Below are 27605 nucleotides of genomic sequence, written 5' to 3' on the forward strand. Positions count from 1 at the left end.
CATTATATTTTAGGATTGTTAAGGTTGAATATGCAATGATTTCATTCAAATTTATGTAACGAGAAGTATCTGAAAAATAATCTTCAGTCATTAGAAGAGCTTGGTGTGAAAACTCCTATAACCGGATTATGAAACTAGTGCATGGAAAAGAGTTAGGGAGATTTACATACATATCACCCTATAATACTCTATTTACATATTTAACATCTAAAACTTTAATATTACATACATACAACCCTTAGTTTATTTTCAAATCAAATATGAGTGATAAAAATGAAATATATGAGTGGTAGGAAGAAAATACGAGTGATATATTTGATATTAAAATAATATAGAGTGATATGCATGTAATATTAAAGTTTTAAATGTTAAATATATAAATAGGATGGTATAAAATGATATGTATGTAAATTTCCCAAAGAGTTATCCGAGTGATTTTCTTAATCCGAATTTTTATATTATTTATAAATGCATGACTCATATTTTATTAAAAAGCAATTCATACGAAAAAAAATTAAAGGAATAATTCCCTAAAAAAATAAAATAAAAGCATTTGTCAAGTAAAATTTCAGGAGGCATATTCGTTGTTCAGCCATTCGACCTTCTCATGGAGTGCCCTCACCGGATACTCCCGCCGCCGCTTAACCTCCTCCTCACCTCCTTATCATGCTCTAGCGTCAGGCTCTCGCGGCTGTGCAACACTAGCCGAGCCGTCCGAACGAGCATGCGAGCCCATCTTGCTCTAACTGCTTCCTCTCACACGAATCCTCTGCGCTCATCTCCTCGGTTGCTTCAGGGTATGCCTTCCTATATTGTGGAAATTTTTTTTCTTAAGAAAATATAATCTCATGCTTCTATTGTATTCTAACATGCGGTTTTCGTTTCCATTTACTAGAATTTATTGAATTAATTCTTTTGTCACTCTGGTTATTTATTTTCTTCAGTAAACAATTGCATTTTAAATTGATTTCTTGGCTTCTTGACCGACTTAGCAACTGGAATTATAAGTATGCCAGTTTTGTTTTTGGGTGGTATTTGAAACTCAGTTCTTCCCTTTTGAGATCAAAAGCAATGTCACTCAATCAATAGTTTCCTGATTTGTATATTTTGCTATGATTCTATTTTTCCTTAATCATTCTAGAACATTGAACTCCTGTTTTGCTACTGGCTTTCTGAAATTATATGGGTTAGTCATCATCTTCATAATGGTTTTTCGAAATACATGGTAACCTATTTATCATGGTCTTCATTCCCATGCATCAAATTGTAAAGCCGACAATAATGATTATGGATAAAAGGAAGCGTTGGCACACTAGTTATTGACACTGATAGCCTCCTACTGACATATCCAACGAAGCTATTAACGCCGCAATGGGTGTCTCACCCGGCCTACCAATGGATAAGTTGTGTCAGGTTAGCCTAGTTTGACCTAATCATGCTTCAGTTTTTTATCTCTTAGCTTCCACTAAGCCATTTTTGCTTTAGGGAATGTTTGGTTTGCGGAAAAATGAATGCAGAGCATAATAAATGTAATGTACAAAAGAATGCATTATATTTGAAATGTTTTGGAGTCATTCAGATAAGTTTAAAATAAAATGTAAGAAAAAAATATATTTTTTATTTGGGTTGAAGTTAAATGAATACATTGTAAAGTTCGGTATTGGTGGTGCCTGGCTGTAGTTGGTGGGGATGGGGCTGCGGTCAGTGGCGGCCGGTGGGGTTGTAGCCGATGATGATGTTGATGGGTGACAGATGGCAGGAGCAGTGGAGGGTGCATCACCAATGGCAGTGGTGGCTGCTGGTGGGGGGTGGAGGCTGATGGTGGGTGGTGGGGGCCTGTAGTGGGAGGCAACGATGGCAGGTGGTAGGCAGCAGGCAGGAAACAAGTAGTGGTGGAGGGCGACAATAGAAAATAATATACATTGTATATGTAATTCTTCAAATCCAACGATTTTCAAATGCACAAAATTAAACTCGAGGGTCAATTTTAAATACTTAAGAATTTTATTTTGCACTCTTTTTTACGTCAAACCAAGCACTAACATTTTTAAAACCCTTGCATTTATAATAGTATACACCCATTTTACTTTGTATCCTTTGCGATAGCTTAGCTAGAGGCATTTAATGGAGTTGTCAAATGGTCTATCCCTCTTGTTGACATCGAAATACACTCTTTATCATGTTGCCAAATGCGGTGGTGGTTAGATGGACATTTATCAGTTAGATGAGAGTGACCATGGGAAACTCTTACACATACGCGTGATAATGTCACATGGCTCTTTCACAACTAACAGTGAAGTGACGACCTTGTGAAACTGACTCAGTAATTAACTATGGTCACTTCACAATTAAGGAACATTCTTGTTATTTCCATTTTAGCTCCACCATCCTTGGGCAATTGTGTCCCCTTATGAATTTATTTGAGTAATATACACAGCAATTATTATTCGTATATGATTACTAAGTGATGTAGTATGACATGACTATATTAGGGTTCGCCCTCACCCCCTCTCAAAAACTTGATGGTTGGTTGCCACTTGTATTTTAGGTAGTTGTTAGAGGTTTAATGCGGTGGTTAAATGGCCATCACTCTTTTGGGACTTACTAGCTTGTGCCCTTTCAGTGGTATTGGACCCTTCATGAACTATTTGCAAGCAATTTGACAAGGCTACAAGTATGCACTAGTGATGATGATATTTGTCTCCTCTTTATGTAAGGGGATGGCTTCCCACAACCCATTTTCAGTCTTGCTGATTTGTTACAACATCTTAAATTAGTGCACAATAGCTATAACCTTGATTTTTCTCAAATGATTATTAGGTTGCTAATAGGTTCAAATCAATCCAAGGCCCCGTTTGACCTCCTTATCCAAGATTCAATTGTGGCCCATTATGGAATTGGGTTGGCAAAGGTCTAACGCTCCCCACGCAACTAAGTTGGCCCATCTCTTTGATCATTTGGGTGGATTGCATGCACTTTGCCACCTTTGTTGATCTTCAAGAAATCATCAATGATAATAATAACCGATTCTCTCCATCACAATCATTTGCAAAACATAGAGCGGTTGCATTATTGATTGTCTCTTTGACCAAAAAGGATCACCTTCGACAATTCACTTCCTTAGCCATCATAATAGGCCATGGTTGAAAAAAATCATCCAAACCAACACCATCTTTATTTTTCCCTTGGGTATCAACTAGGAGGGGGCGATTATCGCCCCCCTCCTTGGAAGGTTGAACCCGTTTGCCAAAGCCTTGACTAAAATGACTTGGATTGGTATAAACCTATTAACCGCTATATTATTTGGTCCTAGCTCAGTTTAGACTGACCAAGACTATTTGGGTTTAGCACTTTCTGATTCATGTCATTGCTTAATCATCCTTGTACTAATCTTTAGGATGATGCGGCAATCAAATAGGACTTCCATATGTCGGGCTACCTTAATTAGTACCAATTTATGCATGATCCTCAGGGATGATAATTTTACTTTTCTTTATATTTAAATTTCTTGGTTTATTGGGTAATCTTGAACTGTATAAAGCCTACATGCCCAATTGCACTCGCAATGCTGCTATGGGACTCACCATAACAGAACTACAGTCACTTGACTAGCATATGCACAATTACCATAATGCTTAAAATGTCTAACTTAGGCTAAGCTGGTTTTTTCTCTTCTTGTTCTTAGGCTAACAGTCAAAGAGAGGACGGTTCAAAACAGTATTCTCCTCGTGCTTTAGTTTGACCAGGTACTCATATAGTTGATTTAAGTGCAATAGGTATCTTTAGTTGACCAGGTATTGCGAAGATATAGAAAAATCTTTTGTCAAAATATTATCCTTGATATACCACGTTCATGATATAGCACTCCTTTTCACATGGTTTGATAATTTTAATATTTATCTATTTTGTGCTTTGAAAACCATGTTTGTGTTAGACCATTGAAATAACCTTATTTCTTGCCCATAGGATGTTAATAGAAGTTTGCATCTTGTTTATTGGAGATAATCACACCATCAAATATTCACTTCTTTTTTTGGGAAATTTACTTGTTATGTATGTATCAGTTTTTATAAATTACATTTAGGTTCCTATAATTTGAGTTTAGTAAAGATGGGTCTAAACTTTTCAATGTTTTCAAAATTAAATCTTGAAATTTAATTTTGGTTTTCTTCTGGGTACTTATACTGGTACTATGTTGTTGATGGATGGTTAAATATCATAATTGAGCCCATGCAATTACTAATCTACCACCCTTTTTTGTTGACAATCGCTCGTACCAACCCGTTTGCCAAAGCCTTGACTAAAAAGACTTGGATTGGTATAAACCTATTAACCGCTATATTATTTGGTCCTAGCTCAGTTTAGGCTGACCAAGACTATTTGGGTTTAACACTTTCTGATTCATGTCATTGCTTAATCATCCTTGTACTAATCTTTAGGATGATGTGGCAATCAAATAGGACTTCCATATGTCGGGCTACCTTAATTAGTACCAATCTATGCATGATCCTCAGGGATGATAATTTTTCTTATCATTATATTTAAATTTCTTAGTTTATTTGGTAATCTTGAACTGTATAAAGCCTACATGCCCAATTGCACTCGCAATGCTGCTATGGGAGTCATCATAACAGAACTACAGTCACTTGACTAGCATATGCACAATTACCATAATGCTTCAAATGTCTAACTTAGGCTATGAATAGGATCTTGGTGAACATGTTATTCATCTTAGATTTCAAAGCTAGTTTTTTCTCTTCTTGTTCTTAGGCTAACATTCAAAGAGAGGACGGTTCAAAATAGTATTCTCCTCGTGCTTTAGTTTGACCAGGTACTCATATAGGTGATTTAAGTGCAATAGGTATCTTTAGTTGACCAGGTATTGCGAAGATATAGAAGAATCTTTTGTCAAAATATTCTCCTTGATATACCACGTTCATGATATGGCACTCCTTTTCACATGGTTTGATAATTTTAATATTTATCTATTTTGTGCTTTCAAAACCATGTTTGTGTTAGACCATTGAAATAACCTTATTTCTTGCCCATAGGATGTTAATAGAAGTTTGCATCTTGTTTATTGGAGATAATCACACCATCAAATATTCACTTCTTTATGTTTGGGAAATTTACTTGTTATATATGTATCAGTTTTTATAAATTACATTTAGGTTCCTATAATTTGAGTTTAGTAAAGATGGGTCTAAACTTTTCAATGTTTTCAACATTAAATCTTGAAATTTAATTTTGGTTTTCTTCTGGGTACTTATACTGTTACTATGTTGTTGATGGATGATTAAATGTCATAATTGAGCCCATGCAATTACTAATCTACCACCCTTTTTTGTTGGCAATCACTCGTACCAATGAGTTGACTACCGATTGTTTTAGTTACTGTAGTCTTATGCGACTAAAGGTGGCAAGGGATAACCTTTGGCAATGTTGACCAATGATTAATTTTGGCATATAAAACCTTACGGTGATTTTTTTTGTCATTTAATCTAAATTGGGATCAAATTTGGGGGATATCAAGGTGAAAAATGAATAGATATTATACACAATCGTTTTAGACCCCAAATTATGAGAGTAAAGGCATAACTCGCCTATTTTTATTTATCTACATCATTTTAATTTCCTACTTATTTACTTGTGTTTCATGCTCACTATGTTTTTTTGTGATTTTGTATAATTTCCATGAAAAGGTTTGGCTTGCATATTTTATTTCGTAACATTCACTAGAGCATATTATCAATTGTCTCCTTCCTTCTTTTGTCTCTTTATTTACTCGAATAATCTATTGATTACAGCCCTAAATGCAACTGCCGGGAGCCAATCTAATGCAGCTACTTCCGAAACAACTGAATGGGCTATGCAAGGTATACTGAACATTAGGCTTCTTAGTCTGATTAGCTATAAAATTCCTTATCTTTACATAGTATAATCGTTATCATTTTTTCTCCCTCTTATTTTCTTATGTCTTTAAAAGAATGCCATAGTATTCAATACCCAGGACATGTCCATTACACTTCCTATTGGGTACTTTGAACTTTAATAATGAGAGATTATGAGAACCAATGCTAATGGCAAATTATTGTAGTATGATTGTTCATAAAACTGATTTTGAGTGTTGATTTGGAAAGGAGTAATAATTTTGAGGAGGCTATTTATAATAATCATTCTATTTTTTGTATTTAATTCCCGTTGAGCTCTATTGGTGAGTTGAGATTGATCTGAGGAAGTCACTTTAAATATTTTAGGAGTTATCATATGCAAACGCTACTCTAACTTAAATATTTTTTATAACACTTAGGGTGTATTTAGTATAGCTTTTTCACAGCTTTACAGTTTAAGCAACCTTTCTGTTTGTCCTCAACTTTCTTGCTATTTTTTTGAAAGTTTTTGTGACAAGGAGTTTCTCACAACCGGATCGGTTAGAGCTTGACACTCTAAGAAAGGTGCTATCAAATTCAGAAGGAAAAAAATATTGTAATACTCTCAATAGCTTTAAAAGATTTCATTTTTCTTACAGCAATTCTATGACTATTTTTGCTGTAGCTTTAGCCATTAGGGTCATTTGGGGAAGCTATAGTTTTCTATGTGTAAAAATTTTGTAGAGAAAATAATATTTTTTGAAAGCTGCTATGCATATTATAAGTTTTTTACTTGAAAAAGTTGGGCAATAATTTTTTCATAATTGCCACATTCTAATAAATTAGTAATAAAAGGGCTAAATTTTTGAAAGGATCACCTGTAATGCTTAATTACGCTTAAGAAACATAATAAAAAAAAAAGAATAAAAAACACAAAATGAATTTGTGATTTTAGGCCAAAGGGATAAAATGCAAAACACTCTATGGTTTTACTAAGAAAACCTTGACTTGTTTTGTGTTTTCTATTGAAAATGCAAAGCCAAATTCAGTTTTCTTAGAAAATTGAAAACATCTTTGCATTTTCTCTAGAAAACTCAAATCGGTTTTCGGTTTTATGAGAAAACTGAATTTGACTTTGCGTTTTCTTCTGTTAATTCCCTTGAGTTTTTGTTTCTGCTCGCATCATCACCGACCAATAACCCATCCATTCTCTTTAATCACGCAAGTGGGTTTGCTTTTTTGATTCCTTTCGGAGCTATAAAAAGCACCATATTTTAGCCGTAGAGAGTACAAGTTTGAAAGAAATTAGCGAGATTTCGGAAAGATAACCGAGGAGTTAAGTCGATATCATCCTGTTTTATTTCCAAATTATCAAAGTTAATTATTTTAGACCAAACTAAATCATGTTGTATTGTGATATTGATATATCTTAGATTATATTGATGAATTCACTAACAAATTTAAGTCTGGAGAAAAAGGGTGTAAGGTGGATAGTTGAAGAACTCAACATGATATATTGTGAAATATTTATATTGTGAAAATATTTGAGTGATAATAATGTATTCAATAGAGAGGAACCTTGGGCCACTGTGTTTAGGGTAGGAATATATAAGTGATCCTATAAGATAAATTGAGGCCGCTCTGCTAAATGTGATTCTTTTTGCATGTTTAGGTTTTGGTTTCATATATGAACACTAATATATTTGTAGTAAAATGTTGAAATATTCTAAGATACATTTTCTATTTTAATTTATATAATATTTTAGAAAAATATTATTTTAATTTAGTTAATTAATTTTTAAATTTGATCTACTGCCCTTCTGTCAAGGGTTATCGATCATCCCAACACAACTTAGTTAAATGTTTTATAGTGTATGCCTGATATATGTACTCCCTGATTGATCATTAGTAGAAATGTTGCGCCTGCTCTTTTTCTATGATGGAGAGCTGTAACTAACAGATGAATTTACACCAATATATATGTGGGGAAGAAGTACACCTCTAGAGATTAGTGACATGTTAACATTTGACCAATATAAATTTAGAATTCTTTGAGCCTTACATCGCGATAACAAAACATACACTTAACCTTGCATGTCGACTATATAATAATGCCGGCCACATCGCAATCCGTATGAAGGATGAGGAGGTCTGTCAGTTCGTATTGGTTGAGGCTAGGAGGAGGTCGGTGATCGTGTATGTTTATTTGAAGAGTTACCCACACAAGTACCCGAAACAGATTGCTTGTCGCCTAAGCAGTTTGATAACCCCCGACATTCCACCCATTTATATAGGTTTTTCTCGAACATGTCCTCCTATTGACTTCACGATCACTCAGTCAAGTATAACATAATTGGACATTCATCTTGGACATGTTTTGTAGGTCTACCACAATGATGGTCGATCCCCCATCAGCGCGTCCCTTGAGCGTAGGCGAGCGGCCAACGACTTCAGCTTCCCAAACTACATTCAAGGATCAAACTCCTTCATGCCTTATATTATTGGAGATCAGGTTGCTTTTGAGCACGTGCGACTCATGGAGAGCTTGAACCAATCCTGCCCACTTATGAGATCATGGATAGTGGGACAAGCGAAAACTTAGGCAGGAAGCCCAATGCACCTAGTGATCATATTTCCACCAAAAATGTGAAGCTCACATTCCTTAGACATGAAATTATTTAGAATAATAAAGCGTAGAATGTGGAAAATCTAGAAGACATGATCACAAATAGTGAGTTCATACAATTCATATGCAACATAGAGGAGTGGGATGCCATTGATGTTGTTGATGGTCTTATACGACATCACTAGGAGAACTTGGAGGCCACCTTGTTTAAAATTATGCAATATGAGAATTATCTCAACACAATTATGCTGAAAAGCGCTTTGAGGCTTATGCCTCAAGCTTTTTTATGAGGTGTTACACCGCAGTTTGGCTGAGGCGCTCCTCAAGGCATGCATCTTCTCACTAGCATGTACGCTTCACCCCATTTATATATTTTTTTATTAAAATTTATCTAAATCCTAAACTATAAGTTCCGAACAAATCATAAGTCACAACAGTTTTCTCTCGATTGCCTAAACCTCTAGCTCGCCGCCTTCGCCACAACCACCACCATCATAGTCGTCGTCAGGGATTACTTCAAAGCAACACACTACCACCTCTAAAATATTTGGAGAATTACTTTCATATTTATTTGATGACAAATATTTATAAAATAGGAGTGTAATTGAAATAATTGAAGAAGTAGGTTGCAAGGCGTTGAACTCCACAGGATGAGGCAAGGGAGTTACCAATTTATTATGATGATGACTCAAATAAAGACCCCCTTAATGATTACATTGCAGATAATTTTTGAGTTGTTGCCACTATTTCACCTGTCTTTATAAATTAAATGTCGATGAGTAGAGAATTAGGAAAAAGAAGAATTTGAAGTTGAACTTGATGTTATATGATATTTTTATGCAATTTCTATATTTTATGTTACTTTGTTATTGTAATATTTGGATTTTAATTTTATTTCATGCAATTTATCACTTGCTACTTTGGGATATTTGGGATTACAAATTATAAAGGGATCATTGAAATTTTGTGTTCAATGAGAGGTGTTTGATTTACTTAATGAGAATGAAGCAAGTACATTTGGAAAATAAGAGAATGTTGTATAGTTTTGGACTAAAAATCATAATGAGTTCGTTGAACTTTTAGGTGTTCAAATAGAGGTGTTCATTCACCCAACTTGGGTTAGGAGAATGAAAAGGAGCTAAGATGAGATTAGATTATTTATTGATTTTATTCAACAAATAAATTAGTTGGATGTACCTTTATTTTCTAAGGGTTGCTAATGCTCTCCTAAACTCTCTAAAAGCCATTTCGGAACTTTCATATGAGTTTGGGGAAGACACTAAGTAAAGAGGTAGAAGGATATTTGATAGCTCTTAGGCTAAGGGAGATGGAGAATTTTTCATAATTTTTGGGTTCATAAAAAGAGAGAGGCTAAGGGAAACTTAGGGGCTGTGAATTGGGGAAGACTCTTTGATCTTTTAGTGTTCAAAGAGAGATTCATTTGCCTAATTTGAGGCTAAGCAAATGAAGAATACTAAGATTTGACTGCTATGTCTAGGGGCAATGATAACTTGTTGATTTTATATCAACCAATATGATATACAACTTAGGATTTAATCCTAAGAATTGCTAGTGCTCTTTAGAGGTCATTTGAGAACCTACGTCAGCTTAAAAAGAAACAAGGAAAATTTGGGTATATTAAGTCAAGTTGAATTTAGTCCAACTCAAATTAGAATGCAACTAGGATATCCTTAAGGGTGCTAAGATTCATGAAATGAGATGTTGATAGGAAACACTTGAAGATTTCAAGTAAATCCTTTCAAGAGAGAAAAAACAGTGAGAAATCTCCACGATTCCAATGGAAAATCAATGAAAAATAATAATTTTATTGCAAGAAATAAAATACAGAAGAAAATAACAAGATACAATTGATCCTCTATTTGAGAGGAGGATTAATCTCTCCCAAATCACTAGATGCCGCTAGAGCCCAAAGAAAGCCTATTAGATCTCAAATTTCAGCCAAATTCCAAATGTTCTAACCCTTGGAAAACAAACTATTTAATGCTTACAAATCAAAAGAAAATTCCTAAACAGTCCCTACATTTAAATTTCCCTCCTAACTACCCCAAAAATCCTTCCCAAAAAGCTCCCTTGGACCCGACAGTTTCTAGCAGCATGTAGGAGAGGCAGAAGAGTTTCGCCTTTGTCCGTCTGAGCCGATCCCTAGTGGATCGGCTGGACCGATCCAATTATCCCCCCCGCCCCCCAAATGCCACATTTCCCTCAAGGTGGAACGAAGGAAATTGCTGCTAAAGCACTTAATCAATAACACTGGACTAAAAAATGGATTGATACTGGGTTGAATAATCCCTGCTTCCAGCATCTCCCTAATCAATCTTTCAATCTCATCCATATGGATTTGGGGATGATGATACTGATGAACATTGAGAGGTGAAACTACTTCGTTTAAGATGATAACATGCTCGTGTTCCCAAGGAGGAGGCATCCCTTGAGGCAGCTGAAAAACCTCACTGAACTGCCAAATCAATGAGTGTACTGAAAGAGGAATGTCCCTGCCCTCGTTCAATATGATTCTCTCCAGCCTATGTAGTTCCATCATATAATCTTCCCCTACCTCCTCTATGCTCCTCATTTTGGTTTTAAGTGATATCATGGCTTTGGTGAGCTCTGCATCTCCCCTAATCGCTACCTTTCTCCCTTCACCATCAGCTCCATCGTCAATGCTCCCCAGTTGACCTTGGTGTCCTCCAAGGCTTGTAGCCACTTCATCTCCATGATGACGTCAATGCTCTCTAACTCCAATGGGAGAAAATCCTCCCTCACTTGAACTCCTTGTATAGTCAACACTATTCTCCTACATATCCCTTGACCCATCTCCACCTTCCATGTACTCATCATCATTCCATAACATCCTGTATTCGCCAATGTCACCCCCAATTCAATTGATCATTGACCTGGTTGGAGATGAAGTTATGGGTAGCCCCATTGTCAATCAATACCACCATATCCCTTTCTGCTATTTCCCCCTTTACCTTCATGGTATGATTCGTAGTGAATTACACCACTAAATTTAGGGAGAACTCCATCATGTTCAGATGCAGCTTGTCCTCTATCTCTCTCTCTCGCCCATACTCTCACCTCTCTCAATTTTCTCGTCATCATATACGGTGAGAATTTGAAGAGTTCAATCCCTACACTTGTGCCATGGAGTATATTTCTCATCACATCTGAAGCATAGTCCCTTCGCCCTCTTCTCATGCATCTCCCTCTCCATTAGTCTTCTGAAGTTCCCCCAGTTCCTCCTTGTTGACCTCCATACTAGTGTCGGGCTCGAGTCGATCGCGCAAGGTGGATTTTAAAAGCGAAAGAGCTCGAAATCGCGCAAAAAACTCACCCGACGTGTGTCGACCGAAAAACCAAAATCGCCAAAATGGTCTCCGTTCATGAAACGGACAACGCCGATGCATTCGAAGCAACAGAAACAACTAAGATCGACACCCATATTGATGGGGGTCGCCAATTGGGGAAAATTTAAATTTTGAGTGTAAATCAAGGCAACGATGTGTGCGAGCTACGACATGGCGACCAATTGAATGCATGATTAACTTTTTTTTAATATTTTATGCAATATAATTTAAAAGAAAAATTTAGAGAGAGGGAGAGAAAGAGAGATTTTAATTTTTTTTAAAATAAAAAATCCCTAATATATCCCCACAACCTCTTTCCTCCCCTTTCCGTCTCTTTCACTCTCTAGAAAGAGAGTTCACTTTCTCTTTCTTGCTCTAAAATTGGAGAGTGGGATTTTCTCTCTCTAAATGTCATCCCTCGTTCTCTTACGCGTTCTACACCTCTTGCACTAAAACCCTATCTTTCCCTCTCTTTTTCTCTTTAAAAAGAGAGCTAATCTCTCTTTTCTCTTTCTAGCTCTTATTTTAAATTAAAAAAAGAGCATATGTATACTTAATTGTATTGCATAAGTGATAAAAAAATTAAATTGGGCATCACAGATTTTCCTTTATCGCCGCCATTCGCCATCGTTGCCTCGATCACTGCGCAGCTAAGATATAAACCCAATACTTGTATTTTAAATTTTTGTACATGTAATATAAGTACTCGCGACCGCTTTTATTATAGCGAGCAAGGAAACATAAGTACCCGTGACTGCTTTTATTAGCGAGCGGGGAAATTCGTAGGCATGATATTTAAGTATATATGACCGCTTTTATTAGCAAGCGGCAAAATTTATTATGTATGAAAAAAATTTAAGTACTCTTCACTGCTTATTTTTTTAGGCGGGGAAAATGTTGTGTTTTAAACAGGTACTTGAAGACCCCATAATTGCTTTTATTAGCGAATGGGGAATGAAACTGCGGCCGCGGTGTCACTTGACACCTACCGCGACTAACTTTCTTGGTAGGCGGGAAGACTTTACACATCTCGATGCAGCCCCCTATGCGGGGACGACGTTGGGGTGCTGACAAAATTTTCAATAGAACCCATGGCCTAGAAAATTTCAAAGAGATTAAAATCCACCCACAAGCGTATGTAAGGAGTTCGTGGAGACGCATTCAAATGAATAACTAAAATTTGAACATAAATGAGAACTTAATTTGAGCTCAATTTGAACATTAATTGAACCTGCAAACATTTAACTCAAACTTGAATGAACATGAACTCTAAAGAACATGAATTGGAATGGAGCATACAGAACCAAACCTTGGATCGATGAATGAACGATCAAGATTTAAGCGAATCCTAATCATTATAGTAGACATAAATGAGCACAAAGCTTGTGATGATCAATGGACTCTAAATGCAACCATATAAGGAAGGGGCGTATGATGAATAAAGCTTTAGCCCATGAAAAATAAGGCCGTTGCGATAACTAGAGGTGATGCATAGTCTAACTACAAACAAATGAACAGATACTGCAAATCATTCAAGGATGATAATTATGATATTTGTACCAATCATGTAAGCAAGTGTGCAAAAACTCGTGGTAGGAGAAGAACTCTGCATACGAACTATTCATAAGAAATGATGCAAAACCTTCAAAAGAATGTTAATAAACAAAATTATTGTGCAAACCACAAGCTACTCTTAGAAATGATATAAGGTTTGCAATCATCGACACGATTTATCTGCAATCGATAAGATCGAAGAAAATGAACTTCATGCAAGCAAACTAAACTCAATGTGAATGCAAGGACTTGTGATAGAAGGATTTGTTTAACTAAACAGATTTGCAAAAATGGGTGAGCATGAAGGATTGTGATGGCATTCTTATCACCAACAACAATCCAACTCCAAGAAGACACATTAAAGGAAAATGTCAAATACATATGAACATGCAAGAATACCTAGTGGATTAAGAACCCCAAGGACAATCCGCCTATAAGTAAAAAATCAGAGTGAAAAATGTGATGACAAGCTCGCAAGCAATGGTAAAAGATCTACAATCATTTGCCCTCTACAAACAATGAGATTTGACATGCAATGAATATGACGGTTTGATGAATTCAATGAGTTTGGAGTGAATGAAGTATATGTACAATCAATAGTGTTCAACTCCAAGCAAGTATGTTAGCTTGAATGCAAATAATAATTCTTCATGAGACAAGCTTACTAGTACATGTGGAAGTCCCCACGAGCCGCTATAAAAGACTCCTTATTTATACAGCAGTCCACTCAAATTAATGAACTGTTTATGAACGATAACAAGAGTCATACTAGTGAGGATCCAGAATCCATCATATACACAATATCTCGTATACAGGAAGAAGCATAGGATGTATAGCAAGTACAAGTTTCTATGAGCTGTTATAAAAGATCTGTAATACATACAATCTCTCTATAAACACAGATGTATGTAATGTACAACATGCCACTTATAGGTAAATGCAGAAAGACTTCAGTAAATGTAATATCCTATAATCAATTTAAGTCTGTGAATAAATACATCTACCTGCAGCAGTAGTGGATGTATTATAAGGAACAAAACCACAACGAAATGCATAAAAAAATGCAGCAAATGCAAACACCTATGGGTTATAACAGGAGATTTGTTAATGCACTACAATCCACCTGCATAAAGCAACAAGTAGTGCACGACATTCTACCTGTACAAAACACGCAAATACGGAGGGTCTATGCCAAGCACGAGCTTCTGTGAGTTGCTGTAGAAGACTCATTGAATTTTCAAAAATACCCCCGGACTTGCATGATAGTTTGTATACATATTGGTACATAAAGGTACACAAGGGGCAAACGCAATCATAAACCCGCATATGTCCCGTCGAGCGTATTGTAGGAACACACATGACGTCTAAGGATGCTGCGCAGGTCAACAGGTGAACTTAAGTTCGAACTCGATTTTTCTATGTGGGTTAATAGGAGTCGACATTGTTCAAACCATCAAACAAATATACGGTCATGAGGTCAACCGAGATATTTGTTTTAATACATTCATATTAGACATTCAAGGTCTATAATCAAGATAATTTGCTAAAAAGGCATAAAAGTCTACGAAACTCGATCCTCTGTCGATAACTCGACAGAGTTGACAAAGTTCAATCAACAAATGAAAATAACCTCAAACACCCTGATGATGACCATGTTGAATGTTTATCTCAACCGGAGGGATTCACAAATAATTTCAAATGCTTCTAAACTTCCACAAAAATTCAAATTCCTATAAAAATATAAGTGACTTTAACGTCACCCCGATGATGGCCGTATTGAATATAGATCTCAATCGAAGGGGTTAATTTTAAATATTTCAAAATGCCCTTATACTTTCACAAAATTCAAATATCTTCAAGTGATTTTAACGTCACCCCGATGATGTCCGTGTTGAATATATATCTCAAGCAGAGGGGTTCCTTCCAAACATTTCAAATGATATCCCAAATGTCCCCAAAATCCAAACTTTAAGATAAATTTCAATTCCAAATATTTAAAAATGGAAATTCATTCATAAAATACTTAAAGCAAACTCCATCCACCCTCTGCAACAATTTGTCGGGGTGGATAAATATGAATATAACTTCAGCTCACATAGAGCTAATGCATAGTCGAAAATATCACTAGGATCCATTCTCAAATAATCTCCTGTCAGTAAGGATGTGACACGTGTCCTTTGACTGACGATTTTGCCGTCAAATGGCACTGTAAGATAAACTGTTATGACCTGGGGCCCTCGAACTGAGTTGTTTTGCCACCAAATGACACCACGAAATATCGGTTATGGCCAGAGCCAATACGTTCCTTCGTGACATCAAGTCCTTGAGATATAAATCAATATGATATAATCGATAAGGCACAAAACCCTTTATTAGCTAAGGTGAATTCAAATTTGTCCCCTTTGACAAACATTCACCCCAGGTCTACAAGATCCCCTTGGACGAAACAACCCATGGCTGCCGACAAAGATCCTTTTATCAGGTTTGGTCGACTACCTCCTCTGACTAAGCAAACCAGGGACCATGATGGCCCGGGACGACAGAACCATGGGATCTTGATCGGGTCTATCATCCATTTCCCCACCCTATGCTTTAAGTGCAAGATGGTGAAATTTTCAATTTTAAATATGAACACTTTCTAAATACCTAAGCCTAATGCTACTACTATATGCAAGATAATACATATTTATACATATCTGATTGACGATTAGCCTTAATCGAAAGTTCTCTCTCGTGATCAGGGGGGTAATTAACTATAGGGGCTTGCGTCTATTGGAAACTAGAACTCAGACCATAAAGTTCTCGCAAAATGAGGGCGAAATCTCTGGGTAGTGTCTTATCTACAAACCCATCTTCCTTCCCAAAATTTACCCTGGAACTTAATTCCATTAAAACTCCAGCCCAAAGAAAAATCACAGTGGGCGGAGGACGGGGCCGAATTTTTGGAGCCCACAATCATGGTATGAAAGATGGGAAGAATTGTGCTAACATTAGATTTATTTTTAAGGAGGTAGATCCAAGAGACTCTAGTGCAATCATCAATGAATGACACAAACCAACGTGCCCTATAGATATTGGGGATTTTTTAGGGTCCCCATATATCACTATGAATAAGGTAGAAAGGAGTATCACATTTCTCACTTTTGTTTGGGAAGGAGGTTCTTTTATGTTTAGCAAACTCACAAGTTTCACAATAAAATTTTTTATTTTCTAATTTTTGAAAAAGTTGCTGATACATATATCTTAGGACATCAAAAGATGGATGTCCTAACCTATAATGATGAAGCCAAATAGTTGAATTCTTATCAACTAGGGATAACATAAAGCATTTATTTTTAGATTGGTTTGGTTATTCCAGTTAGTATAATCCTACTTTCTCCTTAACAAGTTCAATCTTCTTCCCTGATCTCTAGTCCTAAAATAAGCAATAAGTAGGGTTAAATAAGGCTTGACAATTATAATCATTGGTAAGTTCTTGTATTGATATTAAGTTTATGGATAATTGTGGTACGTGGAGCACATTTTTCAGGATGAGTGAGGGAGATAATCTTATGTCTTCTTGGCTCGCTACTGTGGTAAGAGAACTATCAACAGTGATGATTTTCTTGTTGTTTTGGGCAAGGAGTATAGTTGTGAAGTGGGTAGGTGAGTGGGTCATATGATATGTGGCTCCTGAATCAATGATTCATAATTCATTTTAAATGATTTCTAGAAGAACTTAAACTAATAGAACTTGGAGTCTTACCTGAGAGTGCAAGGGAAGAAGATGCATTTGATTTTTCAAGAGATACTAGGAGTGTTTCAATTTATAAATATCTTCTTTATTGAATTCTCCAAGGCTGGATTGTGCTTCTGGGGTGGGCTGACTTGTAGTGTTGTTGGCATGCGGCATGCTCATTGTTTCACCTTTTTGATTCCACTCCTTGCTGGGGGATTTTCCATGTATTTTCCAGCATGTTTCCTTTGTGTCTAGACTTTTTGCAATAATTGTACCAAAGTGAGTCATTGTCTTTGAATTTTGAAGAATCTTTACCTTTTTCCTTCCATTACGATTCTTTGTTCATCACCATTTCTGAACTTTTAACGAACTTTGGTTCTAACATCACTCTTCGTCGATTTTCTTCCACGCGTATGAGAGAAATGATTTCATTGAGTGATGGCATCTGGACTCTAACTTGGTCAAATTCTGCATTTAGTCTTGCAAGAAAATCATAAACTCTATCTTTTTCAATAAAGTTCTTTAGGATCACAGCATCTTCCGGACATCTGGTTTCTATGCATCTATAGTGATCAAGTTTTTGCCACAGATTTTGTAGAAGGGTGGCATACTCCGTCACGGTCTCACTCTCTTGTTTTGTGCTTCAAACTTTGACTTTAATTTCAAAGATTTGAGCCGCATCATGAGCTTTGGAGAAGGTTTGTCTAGCAGCATTCCATATGTCCTTTGTAGTGGAAAGGAACATAAATGTTTCGCTAATTTTTGGAGTCATGAAATTCCACAACCATGACGTAATCTTGGAGTATGCTTCATCCCATGCCCCAAAAGTAGGATCTCCTTGTCTTGATCCTCCTCCAAGAAGGTGGTGTATTTTTCCTTTCCCCTTTAAATAGGTCTTTACAAATCGAGACAACTTTAGATAGTTCTTCACGTTGAGATGATTGGAAGGTTGCATGCTTTGGAGGTCACCTCGTCCTTAGCGCGCCATCGACTCCTCAGTTTGATCAATGCTTTGGGATGAATTGATTTCTGACATTATGATAGTGATTAAGACTATCTGGTAGCAATGAAGGCTTCCCAAAGATTTTTTTTTGTTCGACAATAAAGGTTGAAAGGGATTTTTTTTAATAGAATGAGTCTTCCCGGACCGAGCCGATCCAAGTCTTTAAAAGACTCGGCTAGGGCACGCACGCAGGGAGCCACTCGGTTTCCTTGGTTCACAGGAGGCTCTTCGTCTCCTTCGCGGCTGTTCGTCTGCGCTCCTTTGTCGAGTTTCCCTTCCGGTTGGATCGATTTGCATGCTACTTCGATGATTTTCCCTTCTTGTCGGATCGGGCTCCCTGGCTGTTCGACTATGCTCCTTCAACGATCTTCCCTTCCTGTCGGATCAGGATGCTCGCCTTGCAGGAGGCTTCTTCAACTTCTTCCTTCATCGAGGGCAAAGCTTCCACTTCTTCTTTCGCCGACTTCGGCCTCCTGCTTCAGGCTTCGTTCGGTATGGCTTCTTCCCGCTCGGTTCCCTCTTCCCTTCATGTCTCTGATACCATGTTAGATTTAGATAATTGGAGAGGGAAAAGCTTACTTTTATTCCATAATATCTTCTCTATTTATAGATCTATACAAGATATCTTAATGATGAAACAATAAATTACATATTTAAAATAAAAAATCCCTAATATACTCTTTCCTAAATTAGTTCCTTCAATATGGCGTGATCCATGAGAGTTTCCCACGGATTGATTTTTGTGACTGTCGGATCCTTTGCAATGGGAACGGCTGGATTTCAACATTTTTAATAGCACATTTGCCATGTTTTCTGTGACTTCTCAAAATCTCCTCTCCATATATTAACCCCTCTTTTTTCTATGTTTTGATTAGTTTAGTCCAAGTGTGTCATCTTGTTTTACTACAATAAATGCTACCTTGAGAAACAGATTCTCGTAAGGCATCACGCACCTTGAAATTTGCAGATTTTTATGGCTTGAGGAAGGATGTTCAAGTTGCTGCAGAGCGTGTTGAGGAAATAAGCGCTGCTACCGGTCTGGAATGTTTAGAAGCAGATCTTAGTGTTCTGGAGAGGAAGGCTGCAGAGAGTTCTCTGTGGGATGATCCTTCTAAAGCTCAGGAAATACTTCTTGCATTGACTGATATTAAATATAAAATCAAACAGGTCAAAGAATTCAAATCTCAGGTTAGTGTTTGATACGTGTTTTTTTTTCCAGTCTTACGCACCGTACCACCATACTTTGGTTGAACAAAATAGAAGGTAATCAATTTGTAATTCTGCACGTTTTTTAAGTTTTGAAGACTCGGTTGTTTTTCTGAATGATGTTTTCCATTCCAGGGATTTGAAAAATAGTGAACGTGTTGTCATATTACTGATCAAATGATACCTACGGATCGTGGGTATCAAGCTTGACCTGTCTATATTGAGTTATTTAATTATCAGATTGTAACAATTATAGCTGATAGGAATTTGAAGGTACAAAATTTCTTGAGGTTTTTGCAGGTCCCAGTTAGTGCTAGTATGATATATGGATGTGATATGAGGTCTTCAGTTTTGCACAAAAGAAAAATTTCCAGTTTTCACAAGCGAATGTATAATACAATGGATTAATGTGCTTTTACAATGCAAGTAAACCGATAATAAGATTTTGCTAGCAGATGGGACATTTTTTATCCATCTAAAGAGAAAATTGTTTAAAATTATAATGATGCTCTGAATTCATGGACATCCAATTGAAAAACTGCGTAGAGAATCAAGAGATCCTGCCGTCCCTTTTGTTTCCAGTTCAGAAAAATGGCGTTATATAACTTTTCGATTTATACTAGGTTTACAGCAGGAGCAGATACCTAATTAAATTGCTACTCACTATTTATTTTTCTTGTCAGGCATCAAGCATAGATCATCAATTTTGAGTTTAAAACTCATGAACTAGGCCATAAACTATTTGTTTTCCATCATCTTTCCTCCCCATAAATTGATCTATGTTATAAATGGATTCTCAAATTGGGGAATTCAACTTCCAACTGTTCTTCAAATCTCATAATTCTTCAAATGCATACTTAAGCTCTAAATCTTTCTGTCTCACTCGTCTAGGAACCTGACTTTTTTAGATTATTCTACTTTCATTCAAATGAGTATTCACTGGATGATTTTACAGTATTATTATATCACATCCTCTGTTATTGGAAGCTTGTTCTTGTTTATGGGATTGCTTATGATGTCTTGCAAAACCTGGTCTCTTACAAAATGAGGGCTTGCATGCTCCATTGTAGGCGGAGAGTTGCCTAGTTTTGCTGGGTTTATAAGTTGAACAGATTAAATTAGACCGAGGAACTGATGTTCAAATCTTTGCACCAGATGACATTTGTGGTTTACCTGGCCATCACACTCTTTAGTGTTCTTTGATACTGCCCAAGTACGGACTCCTCTCACAGTTCTCATCTTCTCTGTGCATGGAATAGCCTTTAGTGGACTGCTTTATTTCAGAGTGTAAGATGTTTACAGGGGAAATGAAGAAGACTTGATCATTGACATTTAGGCCACAAATTATTAGAAGGTTTATGCAATTAAGAGCATGTTATGCTAACCTATTTGTGTGTTTTTGCGTCTGGTCCAATGCTTGAAGGAAAGAGACACCTTTCCTCACTTGCAAAGAGGTGAAATTTTTTGTGCATATGTTTGCAACAAGAACAGCAATTAATCAACATTTGTGCATGGTAAAGCACCTGTTACACCAATATGCATCTTTTTTTGGTAAGGCTACAACCACTTGGGTTTCCTGAAATTGTATGTGAGAAAATCATTCCGGTTATCTAAGTTAGATGATTTTTCGTTTGACACAACATCTTGTCGTACTGTTGTTTTAAGCTATTTCTTTTTTTAATTTTTCCCACAAAAGGTTTTCATTCCCATGTTTACCTTAACAAGCCTTCTCCTTTCTTTCTATCATAACTGGAAATGAAAGTTCTCCTTTTATTTTTCACCCTGACGAAGTGAAGTTTAGGAGTTCCCCATGGAGAACAGACTGTTGGGCAATGTAATCAACAAACTTTGGTGAAAGTTTACAGCAATGATTATATTATTGGGGTCTTTTTTGTATCTCCACCCGGCAGTTTATTCATTTTGTATTTTATTCTAATTTACTTATTTTATTTTACCCATTAAAAATGCTTAATTTTTTTTTTAGCTTAGCCAACATATTTTAGTATACAATCACTTCCCATTATAGCGTCTCAAAACATATTAGAGATAAATGGTTTTCAATTTTGGGAAGTGTCACACTCTTTTGTCAACAATTGATATAATATTTATATTTCGCAAAAAAATCAGTTCTATATTGAATTAAAAAAAAACAAAACTTCACATCTTATGAAGGGGAAGCGATCCAAAATTTATTAATAATTTATACATGCAGAGCAACTACCAAATCCTAACCCTTTATATATGTTAAATCAGCATTACACTTAAAATATAAATAATAAAGTACAAAAAAATTAGTTGAATATATTCCTACCCATCCTCAACCTTAATCTTTCATTTTCCTATAAAAATAACCAGAATAAAAATCTAATTAGTTATAAGGCTTAGAAAATATGTAGCATTAAGACAAGATTCAAGTATACAAAAGATGTAATTAACATGCAGATGCAAGTATAATAATTATATGTAAATAAGTTATGTATGCTTTATAACACTTTATTAACATATTTAAATTCTATGAATGGGATATATCCAAAGACCATGTAACACTAATATGCTCACCTAAATCAAAAGGCAAAGTACCAATTACGATACTACTAGAAAAGTAGTATCATGTTAATTGTTTTGAATCTTTCATCTTGGATTTAATCACATAGACATTTTATTTAATTGAACATATTTACTTTCACATTTCATATTTTTCTTACCTAAGGATGTGTCATATCAAGATGTCTAGTTTTAGATTATCTCTAGCCCGTGAGCTTCATCATACCGAGGTTACATTGCTTCCTGAGGTCGCATTGCCTCCATAGCCCGCAGGCTTCCTTGTACCAAGGTCGCATTGCCTCCATTTGGGTCATATTGCCCATTGGGGTTGCGCTGTGCCTCCTGCCAATCACCTTAAATGACATTTTCTTAGGACTACAGACTTTAGTCACTGCATTTGCCTTATTAATTACACTTTTCATACGTCAATTTAAAATAAATAGGTATACCATGCATTTATAAAAGAAAGCCTGTACAGATTACATGCCTTTTATTTAACTTTGCAACATGTTGTAAAACATGAAATGCTTCCAATATATTTTGTAATATGTGATTCCAATTAATACTATGTAAAATTTCTAACGAATAGCACACTAAATTGGTTACCGTGTAAGGGTACGTGAAATAGGTTAAAGTACTTGCTTTTTAAATTATAAATTACACATCTTACTCGCTTATGCGGATATAGAAGCTACAACGATCCATTCAACTTATACAATTTCTGTTAGAATCCTATAATTATAGTTTTGTTTTATTGCAGAAATGACTTTTAACTCAATATTTCCTCTCATACACTGTCTAAATCTTCAAAATTCCCCTCCTTAAATACTGTTCATATCCCAAATAACAACTGGATATTTTTAAAAGTGAACTTTTCACAAACAAATATATACAATATACTACTTTTCCTTACCTTTTTCTCCTTTCTCTTTTTTCCTTCATCTTCTTCAACTTCTTTTTATTCTTCTTTCCAGCTGAATTCCCTAATACCACCTTTGGCCTGCACCCGCTTGCCACACTTCCGCTCCTACCTGAGCTACAGCACATGCAGAAAGTCCAAAACCAAGTGATTAGCAGGCTTGCAGCCTCGGCAAAGCAGGGATGGAGGATTTTATTTTGCTTAAATAAAGAAAATTACATAATTTGTTCCTTGCCCTGCTACAGTAAATTTCATAAATAAACTGGAAAAAATAAAACTTCGGGAGTTTTATTCAAACGGGACTTTTTTTTTTGCAAGCACAACGTTGTGCTTTATTCAAACGGGACTTAATTCAATAACTTTCACATATTTTCAATTTAGCATATACTTCTATACATCAGTTTGCTCCATTCAACGAATTGAACACAATGACATGCTTTTTGATAATTTTGTGAAAGTTTGTAGTATATTTGAATTGAAGAAAATTGGCATATACCTTAGATAAATTTGGGTATAACAGGAACTCACTTGGAGAAAGTAATTGCATTAGAGAAAATTTAAAGTTCCATGTCAAAATCGAGCGAGTTATGCTGTGACACTCTTCTAATTGGGAACCAAGGGGTATAGCCAAGCAATTTTCTTACTATTATGTCTGGATGATTGGAAACAAGTGTAAAAGTATGAAAAAGAAAGAAATATTTGGATGAAAACATAAGTACTGTTAGAAGGATTGGAAAATGATTAATTAACGTTGTCAAAATTTCAACTGTCAGAGCATGCTGGCCTTGATGATAAGAGAAGCGACTATTTCTAGCCAATATGAGTGCTGCCTTTGAAAGCAGGACTTTTTTTTTCTTGAAAGCCTGAGATGAGTGGACATGACGTTATCTTTTCAAGAATTCTACAGCAGACTATATTTTTTATTTTGGCGCGCTTTGTGTGAAAGAAATATTTTTATTAATAAGCCCGCTGCAGCAAAACATGAACATACCAAATCATCTACTTCTGGATTAATAGCAGCATAGTTTTAGTATTCAAAATAATCCTCTTAAGCTTTCAGATTCCTAGTTCCATATTTACTTTCCATGTACTTTGCCATCTTGCTTCTTTTTTCTGCTCGCCTCTCCCTATTAGTCGAAAGGCTTTCTATGAATTTTGAACTTTTTCTGTGCTGTGAAAAATATGAGATACTTGAGCTGTGCACCACTACTGTTGATCATGAATTTTGGAATAAGTTATTGAGAAGTTATGATTTTCCATATGCTTTATCTCAACTGCGAAGATATGATATTTGTTTGGTTAATTGAAGAGGAAATAACTAGCGGCTTTCTTTTGCAAAATTGCAATGTTGTATGCATGAGGTCAGAGTTCAAACTCAACATAGGGAAATGAACAGTAGTTAACTGTATCAGTGTTGAATGTGAAGTATTTTGTCATTGTAAAAGTTAAGCACGAGTAATACTTATGATACACTTTTTTTTTCCCAAAATTTAATAGTGCATGAATTATTAGCATCTTTTGGATATCTTATGTACATTGTTTGCAGGTGGAGGAAGCTGAAACAATAGTTAAATTGATAGAGGAGTTTGGTTCCATTGATTCTGGGCTACTTGAGGAAGCTTCTAAGATCATTAGAGAATTAAACAAGGCATTGAATCATTTTGAGTTGGCACAACTTTTGTCTGGACCTTATGACAGGGAAGGAGCTACAATTGCTATTACTGCTGGTGCTGGGGGCACGGATGCACAGGTATGCATTCACTACAAAAAAATATTCCATTTTTGGCAGCTAATGACCATGAGACCATGCATACATACATTCACCTTGCATCCCTTAGTACCCATTTAACTTTCCTTTCTTCATGTTACATTTCTTGATATCTGTATATCTCATCGGAAGATGGAACATATAAGAAATGCAGAACTTTATGTGTTTGTCCTGTGTACGAGTATTTCGGAAGATGGAACATTATTTGGTGGCCATTTTTCAAATATTTTATACGATTTTAATATGAAAATTATCTTTTGATATATTGTTTAATTTTTTTTACCTTTTTGGAGGCGCATTGCATCTCTTATTTTTTTAATGCATCTCAGTCTAGATTATTATTTTTTCTTGGGTTGATTACAATCCTCAAATTTAGTGAATTGCTTTGAGCATTAGATCTTCTATTATGGAAAAGTTGATTTCGAGATTGATGAAGGATCATCACAGCCATCGATTTCATATTTATGGTTATTTAGTGAGGACACCTTATATCTCTCGTTGCAAGTCTGAAAATTTTTTAGCTTTGTATTTAAAATCCATAGTCTATATAAAGGGTTTTATTGTCTTTTATTGGATTAAAAGCATGGTTACTTGATCTAGCCGTTCTTCCTTTTTCTCTCTTCCTTTGGCTTGTATACCCTTCCTCCCTCTCTCTTCCTTGGGTTGAGTATCTTTCCTTACTCTCTTCCAATCCGTACCGATTTCTCAAGCTTCATAATTGTTTTAATGCATTCGAACTGCATTAGTTTGTATCAAAGCCCAATTCAATATGGTAATTCATCATCTCCTTTGGATGGCTTGTATCTGCATCACTTTATTTCACAGAATCACCTACTAGAAATCATTTTGCTACATCATGATTTCAATATCTCTGCATTGATTTCTTGCTGCCTTGACTATTGATTTGCTGGTGCAATTTTTTAAACATAATGCAATTCTGCTGTGGAAGTAAGTAGAGGTACTAGATTTGACTTATGTTAAGAAAGGTAGAGGCAGACCTAAAAAGACTTAGTTAGAAAATATTAGAAATGATCTTTCTTTATTAGATTTAAACGAGAATTTGATTTTTAATAGTACACAATAGAGAAAAATGATTCATGTAGCCGACCCCACATAGTGGGATAAAGTCTTGATGTTGTTGTTGTAATGCAATTCTGCTGTAAGTTTTGAGCATTTTCCGGAAAACCCTACTTAAATCCTGCATCGCATCGTTATCTACACCACTGCTTCATCTTGCATTTAAAACTTTATATTCTATTTGCTACTGCGTTTCAGCAGCATCCCACGTCTAATGTTTTGTTGTATGATGCATCCCTCTACCTCCTCCATCAGAAGCTTTAGAGAAATCTCTCCTTGCTTCATCCAAGACCTTTTCTCCACTTTAGTAGCCCATGAAACTCCCCGCAACATGAAAATGTGCTAAGGATACCCCAAACTCGAGTCCTGTAGCAAATAATAAACAACCCGTTGAGGTTCAGCGCCTCTTCTCTCACTTTAGAGAGAGTGCTTGCAAATATTCTTGCTAATTCAACTAAAGCACTTCCTATAAACTCCTTCCTAAGATTTCTCTCAATTCAATTTGAAGATTAATTCAATTAAAATGTTAAAATTGATATTAAACTTTAATTAACTAATTTAGTTTATTAATATTTAATAGAAATTAATTGATCAAAATTAATCGAAATAATTGATTAATTGAGATAATTTTTTTATGATCATTAGAGTTTTCTACATCATCGAATGCATGAGTGTTGAGAAGTTGCAAACATTTATCTTCATCCAGGCCAATATTTCCTTCTTTTTAATGACCTTTGCAATTATCATTGCAATTAAGTCCATTTGAGTTGTTACCAAAAGCCTATAACCAAAAATTGCCATAAGCCAGAGGAGTGAGCATGTTCTCCCATTTACTTTTATCCTACTACTCATCATTCTCCCAAATGTCATTTAGCATAAGAACTTTTTGGACATTATTTCAATCCAAAAACTATGTTAAATGGCCTCAAATGTCTCTAAATGAGACATCTCATTAAGAGAATCCATGGCATTTCAAACACTATTCCCCTATGAAATATTAGAGGTCATTGGCTGTCACAACAGCATTCTCTTCCTCTAACTAATGAAATAACAAGACTTAAAGTTAATTAAGTTAATTAAATTTGATTAAAATTAATTGATTAGTGAAAATTAATTAGTAGAAACTAATTGATTAATTTAAATTTAATTGAGATTAATTAATTAATTAAATGAAATTAATTGATTTGTCAAAATAAATTAATCAATTGAAAGTAATTGGTTAATTTAAAAATCCAAGAGCATTTGTAAAATCCAAGAGCAATTTAAAAAATTTGAGAGCAAAATTGGTTGAGTAAAATAAAAAATTTTAATTAATTAAATTGATTAAATAATCAATTAATGTGAAAAGAGCCACTCTGGTGAATTTTCATTTTCCACTAATCAACCCTATGTACAAGCTGCATTGAAACCAACACAACTCAAACTCAAGTCAACCTACACACAACACACAACTCACAACTCAACTCACAAACCCAATCTTTGTAAAAACAACTCTCAACTCAATACTGAAACTCTCAAATATTGCTCTCCAACTCAAACTCTCCAACTCAACACTCCCACTCAAACAACTCTCCAACTCTCCAGTACTTTTGAACAAGGTTCCAAAATCACACGAGCTCCTGTAACAAACAAATGAAATTAATTAAGCATTAAAATTGATTTAATATAAAAATAAATGCTAAATCAGGAAAAAGAACAAATGATACACTAAGCTACAAACAAAAAGTAGAACATGCTATTGAAAGTAGAACATTGCTAAATGAAAAAAAGAGCAGGGTAAATCATTGAACTGCTTAAACAAGAAAATAAGTACTATACCAAAAATACTAGTATCACACAACGACAATTGCTGGCTAGTAAATGTCAAATTGGTAGACAAACTGCTAGTAAATAACTGAAAATTATAATCTGGTATCAAGCTAACAAACAACTGCTGTCAACTCAAACAAACA

The 27605-nt window shown here is 35.5% G+C and overlaps 1 protein-coding gene across 1 annotated transcript in view; it reads left to right on the top strand.

Annotated features, from left to right (window-relative positions):
* Positions 1-552: 552 nt before the first annotated feature.
* LOC110093409 (peptide chain release factor PrfB1, chloroplastic) overlaps positions 553-27605 on the top strand; it is a 46921-nt gene continuing 19868 nt past the window's right edge. The window contains exons 1-4 of the mRNA XM_020818292.2: positions 553-797; positions 5808-5876; positions 19107-19327; positions 24355-24558. Of these exons, the coding sequence (XP_020673951.1) occupies positions 608-797; positions 5808-5876; positions 19107-19327; positions 24355-24558 (684 nt within the window). The 5' untranslated portion in view covers positions 553-607. The remainder of the gene's footprint in view (positions 798-5807; positions 5877-19106; positions 19328-24354; positions 24559-27605) is intronic.

This window comes from Dendrobium catenatum, unplaced genomic scaffold, assembly GCF_001605985.2.
Source record: "Dendrobium catenatum unplaced genomic scaffold, ASM160598v2 fragScaff_scaffold_1564, whole genome shotgun sequence".
NCBI classification, from domain to species: Eukaryota; Viridiplantae; Streptophyta; class Magnoliopsida; order Asparagales; family Orchidaceae; genus Dendrobium; species Dendrobium catenatum.